The 18,109-nt window shown below is 38.5% G+C and overlaps 1 protein-coding gene across 13 annotated transcripts in view; it reads right to left on the reverse strand.

The window, feature by feature from the left end:
• The window catches only part of LOC130076194 (peripheral-type benzodiazepine receptor-associated protein 1), a 187,628-nt gene extending 176,528 nt beyond the window's left edge, over positions 1–11,100 (reverse strand). For 10 of the 13 annotated variants that reach the window (XM_056241189.1, XM_056241178.1, XM_056241177.1 and 7 more), the window contains exons 1-3: positions 10,913–11,099; positions 4,437–5,036; positions 3,330–3,742 (exon numbers count right to left, since the gene is read on the reverse strand). In XM_056241189.1, the coding sequence (XP_056097164.1) occupies positions 3,330–3,742; positions 4,437–4,911 (888 nt within the window). In that variant the 5' untranslated portion in view covers positions 4,912–5,036; positions 10,913–11,099. Of the gene's footprint in view, positions 1–3,329; positions 3,743–4,436; positions 5,037–10,912 lie in introns of all 13 variants that reach the window. The other 3 variants (XM_056241180.1, XM_056241188.1, XM_056241186.1) reach the window with 3 other exon arrangements.
• Between the last annotated feature and the right edge of the window lie 7,009 nt (positions 11,101–18,109).

An 18,109-nucleotide genomic window follows, 5' to 3' on the forward strand; every position in this document is an offset into this window, starting at 1 on the left:
GGCAATAAAAAAGCACGCCAAGTGCAGTTAAGGGGTTTATATCTTTCTTAAATAGATCAGGCTTTAAAATAATGCTGTGCTTTACATGTCATTAAAGCTAAATATAAAAAAAAACAATAAAAATGACAAAAGCACATAACAAATTTACTAAAATAAAAATGAATAAATACTATAAATTAAACTAAAATAACACACTACACGCTTTTTACCCTCAAACTGTATATGTTTACACAACACTTATCCTTTTGTTTATTAGACCTGTTTTTTTGTGTGTGTGTTTTTTACTGACTGGCCAATAAATATCTGATTCGTGTGATTGTACAGTTGCAATCCAATGGCAATATCAAGACTCTCGACCTGAAATGTGCACATAACCATCATTATACTAGCAGACAACAAATGCATTGAGCTAAACCATTGTTACGCAGTCTGTGAGTGAGGTAATAAAGCCAACTGAGTAAAACCCTCTATTAAACAGAATTAAATCTGGGGAAAATAGAACTAAAACCCCATAATCCAGAGCTTAAACATCATAAGTGCCCTTGCAAAACTGTTCAGTAGCCTACATAAAAAACGCCAATGTCCAGAAGTTCAACTTTATGCTGTTCCTCTATATGTACAGGGCACTAAAAACACCAGAACAATCACAACATTGTGACACGCGGTTCAGTCTGCCGTTTCACAGTGGCAGTAGACGGCTATTTTCTGAGCTTGTTCTGTACTTGTGAATTATTCATTGCACAGTATCAGCGCAGGAGGGGGTCTCAGTGTCTGTCATTTCTTCACTCTCTCCTTATGGTTTGCATTGCACAATAAAACTAGACAAAAAAGGTTGTCAAGAGAAAGCCTGACCTTTTTAAAAGCTTCAGTTTAAAGTAGTTTTAAAGTCCCCGTGTAGTCAATAATTTAATCCCTTAAAATGTATCTTTAATCATCAAAATTACATATTTAAAAAAAATTTCCTTGAACGTCTTAAAATAGCATGTAACTCGACACCTTTGCCTCATTTAGTATGTGTGGTTCTATGAATATGCAAATGAGCCCCACCTCCAAACTGCACCAATAACAGTTTATTCCGTTTACAGAAAGTGAACAAATGCACAATTTAACTAGTGGTGTAGAAATGCAATACACTTCGGTTTAAAAGTTTGTGGTCAGTAAGATTTGAAAAACAATATTTTATTCGGCAAGTATGCATTAAACTAATCAAAAGTGACAGTAAAAACTTGTTACTAAAGATTATATTTCAAATAAATGCTGTACTTTTGAACTTTCTGCTCATCAAAGAATCCTGAAAAGATTTCCACAAAAATATGAACTGTTTTCAACATTGATAATAATCAGAAAAGTTTCTCGAGCATCAGATCATCATATTAGAGTGATTTCTGAAGGATCATGTGACACTGGAGACTGGAGTAATGATGCTGAAATTCAGCTTTGAAATAACATTTTATCATATATTCGCATAGAAAACAAAATTGTAATAATATTTTAGAAATATTACTCTTTTTACTGTATTTTGATCAAATAAACAGCCTTGATGAACATAAAACTTTCTGTGAAATCTTACCAACCTCAAAATGTTGAACCAATATAATATTCAAAATAGCTGAATATGATAAGCTTGGTTAATTGAACAAATCCCATGTTTATCCTGGAACTACGCATAAGTCTGCATATACTGGCTTTTCAATAACTGCTCTATTTTAATTTATTTTCCATATGACAGCAGTCGAACTGAAGGAGAAAACGCAAAACATCCTTGCATAGAGTAAAAAATTATATACATTAATGCATTTATGGCTTTAGCAAATGCTTTTATCCAACACGATTTAGGAACAAAAGCAATCTGTCAAAGAGCCAACAATTTTCCAAATATATATTAACAGGCTTATTAGCCAATTAGATTAAGAATATATAAGCCACCATATCGGTATCGGCCGATATATGATCATTTTTAATGGTATCGTTATTGGCCTGATCAGAAAATGATATAGAAATAAATATAGTAATATATATAGTAGTAATATAGCTGAGACACTTTAGTTCACCAAGATGGTTTTGAATTGCTTAAAATATGATTGAAATTTGAAATCATAAAAAAAAGTAAAAAAAAAAAGTAAAACAGTTCAGTGCAACATGTGCAGCGCAAGTCTGTCATATCGGCTACATAACATTATAATTGTGTGCTTGGGTGGGATATGGCTTTTTTGTAATCAGACTCTCAAAAATTATATAAAAAGTTGGATTTAGATTTATCAGCCAATATATTGGTTATCGGCTTTCAAACAAAGAATTATCGGTTGTCGTATCGGCCAAAATGTTCATATCGGTGCATCCCAAATTAAGAAGCAAGCAAGAGAAGAGGAAACAACACAAGCAATGCTATAATCAGGGACCTTTACATGTCCAACACGTTGTCAATATAGACTCCTCCCAGATCGTTGAGATCAGAGAATCAGCATCTTCTGTGTGTCAGCAGGACACAATATAAACATCAGAGCGGTAGAGCTTTCTCGTGAACGATCTCCCCGTCTCCATTAGATCAGCCAAATCTAGAACTACTTTCAAATTTAGGCTAAAATCACATCTGTTAAACGCTGTGTGTGAACACTCATGAAGGGGTTTCGAGTGCGAACTCTATGTTTGGACAGAATATGAGACAGAGTTCTTTATTAAACTCATAAAAGACAAAAGAATTACAGGAATACTGGATTCTAATCCTCAAAGAAACACCACAATCACGAGCTGGAAGCAGAAATGAGGAGAAACACAGAAACTCCTCATATGAGCCGTTCACAGTATACAGGTCTTTCCTTGTCATTAATGCTGGATAACACACACACACACACGTCTCCTTCCATTAATAATAATGGCCAGTGCAGCGGCTGGGATATAGTAAACCTAACAACATCCGTCGCCATGATGTTTGGAATGACTGATCCCGAGAGAAAAAAAGTTTGTCGCATAACATCGGTTAATGGAAACGCCGTAATTTCGCAATAGCTTTTTGTCGATATTTAGGGAAAAAAAAAAAAAAAGTGAAAAAGTGTTGCGCAAATCTGTAATGGAAACGCACCTACTGATGCAAAGTTCATCAAATAAAGCAGCTAGTGTCATTATTCAGCTCAGTGTTGATTCAGTTCAATAACTGTGTAAGATCATTAACTATAAAACGAGGTCTATAATCAGCTTTAAGCAGTCGTTTTAACATCCATTGCCATGATTTTTAGAATGACTAGGAAACGCGCCTAATAATGGGGGAAAGCATGATTTTCAAATCTACACAAGAAAGTAGAGAAAACAATGCTATAAAACAAAGTTCTCACCGAATCATCCATGTTGTCTTCTGAACATCTGGATGTTGAGCCCTTCTGCGATCCCTCATGGGATGAACACGGCTCAGGTAAATCCTCCGGCAGAAGCTCTGGAGATGAGCTGAGTGGAGGAGTGTCACTGTCCGCCCTCTGTCTCTTCTTCATCCGCTGAGGAGATCCGCTTCGGGATGGAGAGCGGGAACGGAAGAGAGCGCAACTCTTGGACCTCGGCCGGGATGGCTTGTGTTGGTCGTGGTCCTCGTGTGAGGGTCTGCTGTGGGCTTCCAGCAGGTGACAGAGGAACACGCTCTTCTCTAGATCCACTTCCTGTTGAAGGCGCTGAAGTAAATGAACGTGCTTCCCGTCGGCCTGCGCGAGCAGCGTCTTCAGCAGCTCCTCGAGTCTGAGATACGCCACACCGTTACCTTTAAAAGAGTTACCTTTTAAAAGCTTGAAGTTTAGTAGTATAAAAACGTGGGGTGGTTGCTAAGTTGTTGCTATGCGGTTGCAAGGGTATTCTGGGTGGTTGCTAAGTTGTTGCTATGTGGTTGCTAGAGTATATTTGGGTGGTTGCTAGGGTACTCTGGCTGGTTGCTAAGGTGTTGCTATGCAGTTGATAGGTTATCCTGGCTGGTTGCTAGGTTACTCTGAATGGTTGCTAGGGTGTTACTATATGGTTGCTAGGGTACACAGGTGGTTGTCAGAGTGGTTGCTATCCAGTTTCTATGGTATTTTAGATGGTTGATATGGTGTTGCTATACGGTTGCTAGGGTACTTGGCCTGGTTGCTAGGGTGTTGCTATGCAGTTGCTAGGTTAGCTGGTTTCTAGGGTGTTACTATATGGTTGCTAGGGTACACCGGTGGTTTTCAGAGTGGTTGCTAGGGTATTTTAGATGGTTGCTATGGTGTTGCTATGAGGTTGCTTGGGTACTCTGGCTGGTTGCTAGGGTGTTGCTATGCAGTTGCTAGTTTATCCTGGCTGGTTGCTAGGGTGTTGCTATATGGTTGCTAGGGTACACCGGTGGTTGCCAGGGTGGTTGCTATGCGGTTGCTAGGGTATTCTGGGTGGTTGCTAGGGTACTCAGGTTGGTTGCTAGGGTGTTACCTTGTCACCATTACCTTTACATGCAGGTTTGAGGGCTTGTACCCCGGTGGTTCTGCCGATTCCAGCGATCTCATCAGCTAGTTGACGCTTAACTTCTCGTGTTTGTCTGAGAGTCAAGTTCTCCGTACGTTTCTCGTCCCGACTCCGCCAGCGCAACAGACGGCGAACCTCCGCCACACGCTCTCGTCCCAGAGTTTCCCGCTGTCGTAGCAGCTCCAGCGTCTTCTGCTGCTCGAGTCGATACGTCAGATCCCTCAGCGCCCGCTCGCGCTCCTCACGGGCCTCGTCCCGATGCCGACGCAGCTCCAGAGAGAAGCACCGGTGAGCCTGATGGTTTCGACTGCGCTCCACTTCTAACAAGACTCGGAGACGCTCCACATCCCGTCTCGGATCAGGGCCGGAGTCACGCTTGGACCTAATGCAGGACGGGCCTTTCTTGGAGGAGAGAATCGGAGGGTTACGGTCATCATCATCACAGGTTTCGTCCATGATGCCGGTAATGGAGGCCACACTAAAGTCAGCTCAGGCCCGACAGAAAGCATGCAGATGCAGGATGAGAATGATGATGTTACACAGATGACAGCATGCATCGCACACACAAGCCAACATGCCTACTGAGAAGAGCAGAGATGAAAGATGATTATCAGCATGCCACCAGAAAGATTCAGAACTTATGCACCTATTGTGCTCTTTTAAAGGCTCCTAATTTACAATAGGTTTACATGCATCTAATGTAAAATAAATTAAAAAAAAATTAAAATTTAATTTTCTTATAATATGCATTCAGCATCAGCTCTTTTCTCAGTGTCTGAAACGCAGTGTTGGGCAAGTTACTTTTAAAAAGTAATTAGTTACAGTTACTAGTTACTTCTTCCAAAAAGTAACTAAATTAGTTACTCAGTTACAAATTTTAAAAGTAACTAGTTACTTAAGAAAGTAACTATTGCGTTACTTTCAAGTAAAATTAAATTTTAAATGCTCAAATGTGACCCCACCTCTACCCCTATTTAACGGAACTTAAAACACATGTGCATGTTCAATTATTTATGATAAATCTGAATTTTATAATGAAATGGACACTTAATACAATACATTATTAACAGAAACATGAAACATTGTACACACATCTAAAAAAAAATGTTGCCGGTGGACAAAGTGAGACTAGCCTCCAATCAAATGCCATGTATGTAGATATTATGTTTATATAGTGGATCAATGCAAATAACACAATGGATGTTTTGGAACTTTTGATATTTATTGCCCCTCAACAGGCCACAACTGGGCAAAATTAAATTAAGCTTGTTAAAGGCACACTGTGGAATTTTTGGCCACTAGGGTGCGCTCGACCTGTAATTTTCACGTCTAGTGCCCCTAGAGGCCACAAGCGCCGCAGCATTGTCGCAAAAGTCAACAAACAGTCAACCTCCCGTGTCTTTATGTGTGTGCAGACGGCATTTGATTTGTATGTTGGAGAAAGTTAATCGATTCACTACTGACCAAAATAATAATATAAATATAAGATTAATAATATAAATCCTATAAAGAAAACAAATTGAATAAAAGTAGCATACGCAGAAAACAATGTCTGATCAGGTAAGTCGCATTGACAAGGGTTGCCCAATCCTGCTCCTGCCGATCGTCTGTCCTGCACAGTTCATCTCCAACCCTAATCAAACACACCTGAAGCAAACAATTAACGTCTTCAGGATCTCTTTGCAATGGGTTGGAGATGAAATCGAGTAGTCGGGAAATCGTGTAACAAAACTGATATAACTCACTACATATTTCCGTTATTTGTAGTCTTCAGTTTGTTTTTCCTTTTACACAAATACAAACATATATGAGCTGAAAGGAAAAAAAACCCATTTACATTTGTATACGGCAGTATGTTGTGACTTATATCAGTTTTGTTACACGAATTCGCAGTAAATATTACATTATATATAGGCTACACTTTTATGCCGATGTTTATTTTAAACTCTCCCTTTTTCTTTTTTTGGTCTCCTCTGACAAAATCTTTGTTTTCTTCGCTTTCTTCCGAGTAGCTGTTGATTCAGCCATGAAGACAACATACAGACGCCGGCAATCAAACGCGAGTTGAGCTCTCACGCTAGAGGAAGTTGGGGTGGTGGGGGAAGTGACGTATGCCGTAAAGCGGTCGAATTTTGTAGTTCTTTTTGTGCTCGGGTTCCTACCCGAAACCCGAAGTTACATAGTACTAGTAAAAAGCGATACAGACACCTTCAGGCTTCGGCAGACGTGTCATTCAACCTATTGTAAGTCGATGTACCATCTCAATGGGTTTTGGTAATATATTATAAAGGTTGAAAAGTTCCACAGTGTGCCTTTAAGCTGTGGAGTTATATGTTCTCATTAACTATATTATTTTATGTTTCTTACTGTTATTTTGTTTTTACTTTATGCTATTGACGGTTGTATACTAAAAATGTGCAAGAGTTCATTGTGCGCATGTGTGAACAAATGGGGACTTTTATTTTGACTCAGCAGCTTGTGTTCCTTCCTTGAGATGAATGTCGTGCTGCTGCTCCCTCGTGCACTGTCACTGATGTTATGCCAGCGCATTGAGATGAAAACTAACAAATAAATAACACTGAGAAATTGTATCTGGATTGTTCTTTAGTGGATGGATGATCGCAACATATTGTGCATGGACATGACGGACGGAAATGAAAACTTAACATAATATACCATTTAGAGAAGGCTACTTTTGGATTATTTGGGCTCGTCGGCATACCTGTCTCTCGTTGACTGACTGGCTTGTGTTGTTCGTTGTGTGTCCTGTCCTGTCCATAACTATGCGTTATGATGGGTCGTTCGCAATTCATGAGCGTTAGCTGTTAGTGATGATGGATCGACTCGTTCGCGATTCGCGCATGAGCCGACTCTTTTAGGTGAACGTCGGTAGCTGGCTCGCATATCTGAAGAGCCGACTCTTACAAATTTAGCCTATAGAAATTAAATAATTATGTAATAAAAATTGAAATATTATAGTCAAAGTCATTTAAAGAGCCGTTTGTGAGCCAAAAGAGCCGGCTCTTTTCAGTGAGCTGAGTCAAAAGAGCCGAATGCCCATCACTACTATGCGTGCTTTAGAACACCCGCCCAACTCTACCTCTGATTGGCTTACAATGACATTTTACTCTACCTCAGCCAATCGTCAGCATGTATGCGCTTGTCTCGTGCTCTGCCCACTAACCAAGGAAGAACAGTAAAAAAAGTATTTGCCTCTCACTCAGAGATCTAGTTGGTCTGATGAAAAAAAAACAGCTTCATCAGTTATAGTAACGCGCCGCATTTTTTGGCAGTAACGGTAACGGCGTTATTAAGATGAGAAGAGTAATCAATTAGATTACTCGTTACTGGAAAAATATAACGCCGTTATTCCCATCACTGCTGAAACGGTTTGATAAAGGATTCAGTGTCTCTAAACTTGCTCTGCTCTGATTGGTCAGAAAGCTAAGTCTGTTGTGATTGGTCGACCGCTTATGGTGTGTTCACACCGAACGCGAATTTAATTATTTGCGCGAGTAGATTACATACAAAGTCAATGCAAAGACGCGAAGACACATCATTTGCGCCGGGCGTTGCGAATGACGCGAATTGGGCGACGCGTTTGCCGCGAATGTCTTCCGCGCAAGTTGAAAAATTTTAACTCGAGTGAATGTTCAAGCGTCTAACTAGACGCGATAGACGCGTATTTGATGCTCTATTCGCGTTCGGTGTGAACACACCATTACAGCGCGTGTCAGAAACCAAACGGCCATTACGGCATCTGAATTTAAAGGGGCACTTGGCAACTATTTCAACTTAATAAAACCGTTTAGAAATCATTTGAATGGTTCAATAACCTAGCGGAAGGCGGTTGCTAGCTATAAGGCGGAAAACCAACCTTGCAACATGGGGACTAACGTCCCGGTAAGTTGGAAATAGCAAGTCGCGTGAGAAGTGAGAACGAGCGAGAAACACGAACTGCTTTATGGCAATTCGACATAATTCTATGATACTGTGTATGATGTATTCCCCACCTCGGTAGACATAGCTCCACACGATAAAGTTGGCCGGCTCCGATAATAACTAAAGCACATGATGATGAGCAGCGGTAGAAAGCGGGAGGAAGTGAGTTATTTTACGGCAGTGTTGTGAAATATATACGCCGCACAGCTGTAGGGGGAGCTCGATGAGAAAACATGCGACAACAAAAGTGAAAATCAGCGAAGAAATGGCTAGAGTTGCCAAGTGCCCCTTTAATAGGGCTGGGACAATAAATCAATGCATCGTGAATCGAGAAATGATTCTGGATCGATTCCAATTTTTTCCGAATGCATCGCGATTCTCTCTCGAATCGGTTCTGAGCTTAGTTTTTAACAGCAGATGGCGCTGTGTGCAGTAATCTGCTGCCTTCCAATGCCTTACACACACCACTTGAACCTTCTATAAAATAATCATTCATATAGTTCGAAAAGGTTGAAGTGAATTACAAGGGTGTTTGCTGTGGGCTGTTTACATTAAACTCGCGTGCGTCATAATAGCATTCTGAGGTGCGAGTGCATTCTCTGAATCAGCCGAACGCACGAGCGCGCTTCTTCATGAGCATTTGAGCGTACGGTTAAAAACTAGCCTACAGCGCCATCTGCTGGTAAAAACTAAGCTCAGAATCGATTCGCGATGCATTCGGAAAAAATTGGAATCGATCCCCGAATCGCGATGCATCGATATATTGTCCCAGCCGTAGAATTGAAGCTGTTCCTCAGCTCGAGACACTGATACGTAGAGTAACGATGGCGTGGGTTTTAATCTCATCAAAGGAGATTTGCTTTGGTCTTCTCGACATGAACAACACGAACCAAACTCTTCCAGTCTCAGATACAACTACAGTGTTTGAGGGCGGGGCAAAGAAACGCTCTTCAGCCAATGAGAGCACAGACTGGCATTATGCAAATTTGTAACAAAGGTTCACAGGTTTGCGCAGAAAGTGAGACAGGAATTACTGACGACTCATTTCAGAAGTTCAGAATCGTTTCTTTCTTTTCGGAGACAAAAACTCTATTTATTGTTTGATCTTTGAAACTTTGCAGAGCTTTTACATTCACAAACAGCTGTATTGCACTTCATGAAAGAGAATAACCAAAAAAGCATAACAGCGGCACTTTAAGAAAGAAAACTTATGATCACATGCACAAACATCACAAACAAACACATCCACAATGTAATCAGTCACTGATTAGCTCAGTGGTCGATTTACTATATATCTATATATACACACACAGGTAAAACTTGACAAATGTGAATATTGTGCAACAGTTCATGTAATTCAGTCATTCAAATTAAAAGGTGAAACTAATATATTTAACTATATACATATGCATGATTATACTTTTCAGAGGGCCGACATTTCTGTATTTAAAATCCTTTTTTTATTGATTTCATGAAATATTTTAATTTTCTGAGATTTTGAATTTAGGGTTTTCATAAGCTGTAAGGTTTTCATAAACTGTAAGCCATAATCATCAAAATTATAACTTTTGCACGATATTCTAATTTTTCGAGTTTCACCTGTATGTATGTATATATATATATATATAACCCTGAGTCGACAGAAATTGTTTATATCGGCATTGTGAACCGGCAGAACCTGATGTAAACCAGGTTGGATTTGTTTTGTTTTTTTCAACTCTAATCTCAAGAGTTTGTTTAACTAGCTTCATGTAACAGGCCACAGTAAATACTGCACTAGTTCAAACAAACTAAACAAGGCTAAAATTAACAATAAAAACTCTGACAGTTAAATGTTTGGACACACCCATTCTATTACAATTAATTTCCAAATTTTATCATTCTAATAGTAAGCTCTATAAAATAATACAAATGGGAATGATGTGGTCATGTGATGCATGACAATTTACACACATTTTATTTGTGCACATGTATTATTTGAAGCATAATTTATGTGTCTACAAACATTTAAGTATAAACCTTTAGATTAAATGGCATTTAAAATGATGAGAAACAATTCAGTCAAATGTCTCAAAATGTCATGGTGTGTGTATAAATGACTGTAAAAAAAATATGTAAATATATTTGTTGTCATTAGGCATATTCGAAGATTGCTGGCAACTTATTTTCTTTTACACACAGAATAGTTCTTCACGAATCAGTTTAACTGTGACATGCATGCTGGATCTCACCTATGTGACACAAAAAAACATGTTTGTCACTCAGAAACATGCAGAGGAAACTGTTAACACGTGAAAGGATGTTTAAGACACAAACAAGGACACACAGATACAATGAAGCACAAATAATCATAGCCACAATGATACAAACACACAGAACGTGATGAAACACAAACACACATGTATCAGTGTAATATTCTTGTAACAATGTAAAAGTCTCGCGAGCGGTTTCTCTCCTCAGACGCGTGTCATTATCCACAGAGACTTTAATGAACGCGGGATATGAACACACTGACCTTTCTCCGCATGAAAACTTCAAGATGGGCTCCATATATTCCTCTAGTTCCACTGGAAACCCGTGAAAGACGTGTTTAGACGGGCGTTAATCCTCGCGTACCCGCGTCAGCGCGATGTTTGTCGTGGTGCGTCGCGTCTTAAGCACCAGTTGCTTCAGTCAGTGTCCGGCTGATGATCTGGACATCACGGATTCTCTGAGGACACAGCGACCGCTGCTGGACACTCGACGACACTACAACCCTCACATTCTGCTCAATCACTTCAATGAGATCATTGTTTCTGCCTAAATTATTACATTGTTTGATATATTTTTAGCTAACTATGATTTTCTATATGTAATTGTTTTAAATGCATAATTTAGACAGTTACCTCTGATAACAGATCACTCTAAATTGTAAAGTGAAATTTTGTGAAACAATGTGTGTTTTGTGAAAAGCGCTTTGCAAATAAATGTGAATTGAATTCATTATTATTTACATGCGTGATTATTTATTCTTATTAGGGATACTTTTTTGTAATCCCTTTATTATAATAACTTTACACTTGTGTAAAGTGTTGTTAAGTGTAACTTTCCTTATTTTTAAGTGTGTTAAAGGGTGATATTTGCCAGAATTTCTATATGTTTGGGCTTGTCCCCCATTTACCGTATATTAGGTAACAACTTATAATAAGGTTTCATTAGTTAACATTAATTAACTACTTTAATTTACATGGACTAAGAATTAACAATACTTCTACCGCATTTAATAATCTTAGTTAATTTCAACATTTATTAATACATTATTAAAATCAAAAGGTGTATTTGTTAACATTAGTTAATGCACTGTGAACTAACATGAACAAACAATGAACAGCTGTATTTCTATTAACAAACATTAACAAAGATTAATAAGTAGCTACTGTAACAAATGTATTAGTAGTATTTTGATTTGAATCTTTTCCTAATATTTTTAATTATTTGGTAGGCTACTTATGTGCACAATTTGTACATTTTTAAACCAGAAATAGTTTTTCATCACATTGTTTACGTTTTTTCCAAACAAAATGTCATTCATTTGAGTTGAATGTTTCATTCAATAGAATAGAATAGAATAGAATAGAATAGAATAGAATAGAATAGAATAGAATAGAATAGAATGCCTTTATTATCATTGCATGTACAAGAAATTAGAAAGTGCTTCCCTTGGTGCCTAAAAAAACATATTCAACAAAAATATATTTACATTACATACGGCACACATATTAAACATAGTACGTTTAAGCAGTTGATGTAAATGTTGCACTAACGAAGAAAGACATCTCACTAAAACGGTTCATTGATTAATTATAGAAGTGTTTTCACTCTGCAATTTATGGTTTAAAAAATAGATGAAGTGAATATACTGCTAAATAACCTCTTGTTGTAAGCCGTTTTTGCATTGTTCGGATTTACTCTTTATTTTACCTGTCTTGCCCCATGCCTGGGTTGACTCTTATGTTTGTCAGTGATGGAAGAAATGAAGTGTTATGAATTGCTTCCCAAAATGATTCACTGATTCACCTTTGAAATGCCACACACTGGTGACACCTGCTGGTCAGAACCGTGTAAATGCAGCGAAAATCAGTTCAAACATGCATTTAAAACACCTTTAACAAACCAAACCAACTGGAAATGTTTTTTTGGAGGTACCAAAAGTATCTAATACCATTAAATATCAAGTGTTTTTATAATGTGTGTAATTTTATAAAATTGGACCTACATGTAAAGATGACCGTATAGTGGTTTTAAGGTGGACCTGAGTAGTGCAAGTCCACCTTAAATATTTTGAATGCTACCAATCCACAATCTGATTTCTGACCTGTAATGCTTCCTGATTCATAATCACAGTGTTCTCCTGAGCTGACTGAGCCTGGTTTCTCCAAAGTTTTGTTTTCCTCCCTTCTGTCACCTGATGGAGTTTGGTTTCCTCGATCGCAGCCTGATGGAGTTTGGCCTCTGATATTCAGCAATATTACTGATCTGACTGCACTGAACTGGGCGATGACATCACTTTTTTCTACAGAACTGCTTTATAGTTGAACTGAATCAACACTGAACTGATTTCACCTGAATAATGACTGTTTACCATTGTCTGTTTAGAGCTGCTTTTCAGTATAATTTAATTAATTAAAATAAATTGTTGCCATGGAAAATAAGAGTATATACAAGCAAATAAAAACTTACAAATTAGTAAACTTTGTTGGCTTTATGCACAGCTTCACTACTTCCTGAACTTTAGCCAGCTCCTTTGTTTCCTGTCTGCCATTATTGGACAAACTGATTAATCCAGGTGTGCCTGGCCTCAGTAACAATAATCAGGCACACCTGGATTAATCAGTTTGTCCAATAATGGCAGAAAGGAAACAAAGGAGCTGGCTAAAGTTCAGGAAGTAGTGAAGCTGTGCATAAAGCCCATTACAACGAGAAATGTGTAGCTGGCAGCCATTATCCTGCTTACGGGAAGTAAACAGAAAGAAAGAAGGGGAAAGGAATAGAAAATAGAACAAAACAATTACGCCATTAGATGTAACAATATATTTGTAGCATTTTAAAGCTGCAGTTCATATTGAAGTTTAACAAAACATTTACACAAATAACACATGAGCTCTTCAAACTGTCAGCAAAACACTGTACAATCTCACATATCCTAATGCATATATTTGTGTATATTTGTTTTCACAGTGCTTGTATTTTTGTGTGGTTTTGATACTTCACTCTCAATAATAAAGCCCAGAAGCGACAACATGATCTTTGATAAACTAGAGCAGCTTCGATGATCTGTATTAATTCAGAGAAGTTCACATTCACCGAGTCCAACAAAACCTTCAGGCTGTGATCTCCCACATAAGACACTTGAGTCCGTCCTTTTCTAATTCGCTTTTGTTTTCATGAACTGCAGAGTAAGTAACCGCCCGTCTGACATAACAGTGTTCTTTCCGGAAACACAAGCATCAGGTCATCTATGCATCTGGTAAATAATAGTATCAAATGTGTATTTGATATGCAGTGAAAAATAAATGTATGATATCACATTTAAGCTTAACAGGAAAAAATAGGAGATTGGCCAACTATTTAAAAAAATATTATGTGAAACAGTATCATTACATTACAGTAGTATGCTACATTGTTGTCACATTATGTTATGTGTGTGTATATATATATATATATATATATTATGTTGCATGTTTAATTCAACGTCCAGATATCATATAAAAAAAGAAAAAAGTTTGCATTTCTAATAAAAGAAAATCTGATTATATTCTGCACATTTTTCCAAAATGTAGTAGATCCTCCAAAAATGGCCATACCATAGATTCTGGTTCTTAAAGGAACACTCCGACTTTTTGGGACTTTAGCCTATTCACCTTATCCCCCAGAGTTAGATAAGTCCATACATACCTTTTTCATCTCCGTGCGTGCTATAAGTCTGTTTGACGCACCCACCGCTAGCCTAGCTTAGCACAAAGACTGGATGTAAATGGTTGCAGCTAGCATACTAATCCAAATAAGTGACAAAATAACGCAAACATTTTCCTATTTACATGTTGTGATTTGTATAGTCACAGAGTGTACAAAAAACAAAGTCACCTGAGACACAGACATATTTTAACCGTATAAATACTGGGAACTATATTCTCTGAAGGCGAAGCACTGCTACTTGGGCGGAGTGATAACCGCAGCACCTGAGACGGCTCTCTGCTCCTCACCACGGCGCGTCTCAGGTGCTCATTTTTAAGGCTCTGAATGGTTTATTCCCAGAGATATGGCAATTTTGCTGTGGCTCCATGAGTAAATTGTACACATTTTTAGTGGTCTTAAACCAAATGGTGAATTGGCATTCAACTGATACTTATTGTATTGAAACATGTCTGATCAATGTGGGAATATGCATGTTTTGGCCACCAATGTTATACAGTACACACTGTTCTGCTTGTTTTTACAATGACAAAGTTACATTGAAGTTAAATTTTTAGTCTGTATCAGCGATAGAAACCGCACTTCTCAGCCAATGTCAAAAAGTTTGCTAATAAAAAAAAAGGCAAGTATCAGTTTACAAAACCTGGGCATTATTGACATAGGCATCACCGTTTAGTTTTTAATGGTGAAAGATTTAAGGTACTTGATACAGAGTACTGACACCTGTATATTCAATGCATTTGGGTAGTGAAATCAAAAAGTATATGAATCAATTTAGTCAGCTTAATTAATTTAGCAAAGATACTTCCATCAGTTAACTAATTATGCCTGTTAAAACGTATTGTAGCTTCACTAATATATTCGATCTATCATTTCATATTAATGAATATTTAGAGCTGCTCCAGCAGGGCTCGCCGAATTTTTTACTGGCACGGTTGGGCTTGTGGTTAATGTTTAGATACATAATTTTCAAGTACAGAAATCAAATATAAAATAACACTGAGAAGGATAAATCTATATTTAATTTTTACAGTGAAGACTATTTTTACAGGTCATTCAATCAAGAGCAGTGGATGATTGTCTTTTGTTAGATTAACATTAAAGGACAAAAATCAGCAGAAGATTTATTGGCTGCTGTCACTTTAAGAGCTGCATGTATCCAACATGCTGTTAAATCTATTTTTAGACATTTAAAAAAACAAAGGCTATATATTCAGCATTGTCCATTTATTGTTTTCTGGTTTGTTGTAGTAAAACGGGCTGCACTGGATATTAGTCTACTGAAGACCTATATTTATGCATGCATAAATTGCTTATTACCATGGTTGGAAAAGTCAAGTCAAGTCATCTTCATTTATATAGCGCTTTTAACAATGGATTGTTTCAAAGCAGCTTTACAGAGATAAACAATTTAAGGTAACAGATTGTTTTGGCTTTATAGCGGTTCTTGAATAATGTTATTTCCAGCTAAAGTTAATTTTGATTGATTCACTTCCGTCGAAATGATCAGACTTTAAACGCGAACCTGTGATTAACGCTGACGGCGTTCACATGCACATTCAGAATTGATTCTATAGTTATGTGCTTTTGAAAATATGTGCGCAGGTTTGTAATTCCATACAACCCATGCCTAAACAAACTACTTGTCTTGCCTATAAATTGATACAGAATTATGTTTTATTTTATCACTTCGGGGTACGCGAACCGAAATTCACAACACTATCTGTAGAGTGGGAAAGGGATCCTCCATAGGGAGAGGATAGTGGACACTTCAATTCAATTTTTATTTATATAGCGCCATTACAACACCCAAAAAGGTGCACAAAGCGCTTTCCATAAAACACATAAAAAGACAACAGTATATAAAAATTGAAAGTAACTAACACAACGACTAAAAAAAAAAAAAAAAAAAAAAAAAAAAAAAAAGATTACGTGTTGAAAGCCTTCCTGAAAAGAAACGTTTTCAACTGTGATTTAAAAACACTAAACACAGTAATGTTACGAAGGGTAGTAGGTAAGGCATTCCACAAAGTAGGACCCTGGATGGCAAAAGATCGGCCTCCAAACTTTTTGCATCTAAACTTGGGGATAATCAAAGAGGTGTTCTGAGAGGAGCGGAGGGTTCTGGCAGAATGGTATACAGTGACCAGCTCAGAGAGGTAAGCTGGGGCCAGACCATTAATGGCCTTAAAAACAAACATCAGAACCTTATACTCCACCCTAAAACGTACCGGGAGCCAATGAAGTGAACAGAGGACGGGGGTGATATGAGTATGTTTATGGGTATTTGTAAGGAGACGGGCTGCTGCGTTTTGAACCATCTGAAGACGGTTGAGAAGTGATAGGTTAAGCCCAGTGTAGAGGGCATTACAATAATCCAGCTTTGAGCTGATAAATGCATGAATGGCTCTTTCTAGATCAGCACGGGACAGGAATGATTTCACCTTACTGAGGAGCCTAAGCTGGAAAAAGCTACTCTTAACGACTGCACCAATCTGTTTGTCAAAATGCAATCTATTGTCGAAAGCAACACCCAGGTTACGAACAGTGGATGCAAACTGGGGCGTGAGAGGGCCAAAACTAAGAGAGCTGCAAGGTGAGTCCTGCGTGAACAATATATACTCGGTCTTACCTTCATTCAAATGAAGAAAGTTTTGAGAGAGCCACCGTTTAGGTCTAAAGAGTCTAAAAGTGCCTTAAAATCATTAGCAGATTTATCAAAGGGGCAACAAACATGAATGTTGAAATCACCACAGATTAAAATAGTCAAATTTTGCCAAAAAGCCAGACAAAAACTTTCCATTTAGTTTTGGGGGCCGGTAGATTACTGCACAAAAAATTGGATTAGGTAGAGTGAGTACAAACGTCTGCAACTCAAAGCTGGAGTACCCTCTAGTGGACAGTTGACGGCACTTCAGGGACTGTCTGTATATAGTAGCTATCCCCCCGCCCCTACCCGTTTGCCGTGGAGTGTTCAGAAACAAATAGCCAAAGGGAAGGATTTCAGAAAATGCACTAACATCACCGGGAGATAACCAGGTCTCCGTGAGAAAGAACAAATCCAGACTGTTAGTGGTGATGACATCGTTTAGAACAAAAGTTTTGTTGCTGAGCGATCTGGTGTTACATAGTGCCATACAGAGTGAAGTCGAGTTGACAGGCAAAGAGGACACACGTGAAATTGGACGAAGATTGTCTAGGGTAGAACCCCGAGGATGACTGCCAAATGAACGGCGGTGACAGGAAAAAGGAGCGCCAGTGTTGTCAGCGCTAACGGGCCGAAGCCACCGATAGCATATCCGCGAACCGCCAGGTCCTAGTTCGACACCACTCCTCTGCAACGGAGAATTTAGGTGAGTCCTTTTTTTGACATGTAGCCCGCTTCTCCTACCCCGTCTCTTGCGGCGCTTACTGCCTGGAAGTAGATAGACAGGATAGCTCAGGAATGGAGAAGTAAAAGCAGACAGCGGCGGAGGTGTTTTTAAGGTTTGGGCGTTCAGGCAATGGTTTGTTGAAAACCGTAAATCCAGCAAAGTTGTGCGATCATAAACAATAATTGTAGAGACGGTGGCAAGATCCAGCATGAGAAAACACAGGAACAAACAAAGGTGCAGGTGGCAGGCCAAACATAGCGGCGCCATCTTTTACATTTCAGTACAAGAAATGTAAAAGTGTGTTACTAGGCTACTGTCTTGTGTCAGTAGTCTTGTGACAAAGCACTGCATTGTCATCGGGTCCAGGCGAATCTCCTCTGTCAGAT

The sequence above is a fragment of the Rhinichthys klamathensis genome, unplaced genomic scaffold (assembly GCF_029890125.1).
Source record: "Rhinichthys klamathensis goyatoka isolate OS25496 unplaced genomic scaffold, OSU_Roscu_1.1 h1tg000633l_1, whole genome shotgun sequence".
NCBI lineage: Eukaryota > Metazoa > Chordata > Actinopteri > Cypriniformes > Leuciscidae > Rhinichthys > Rhinichthys klamathensis.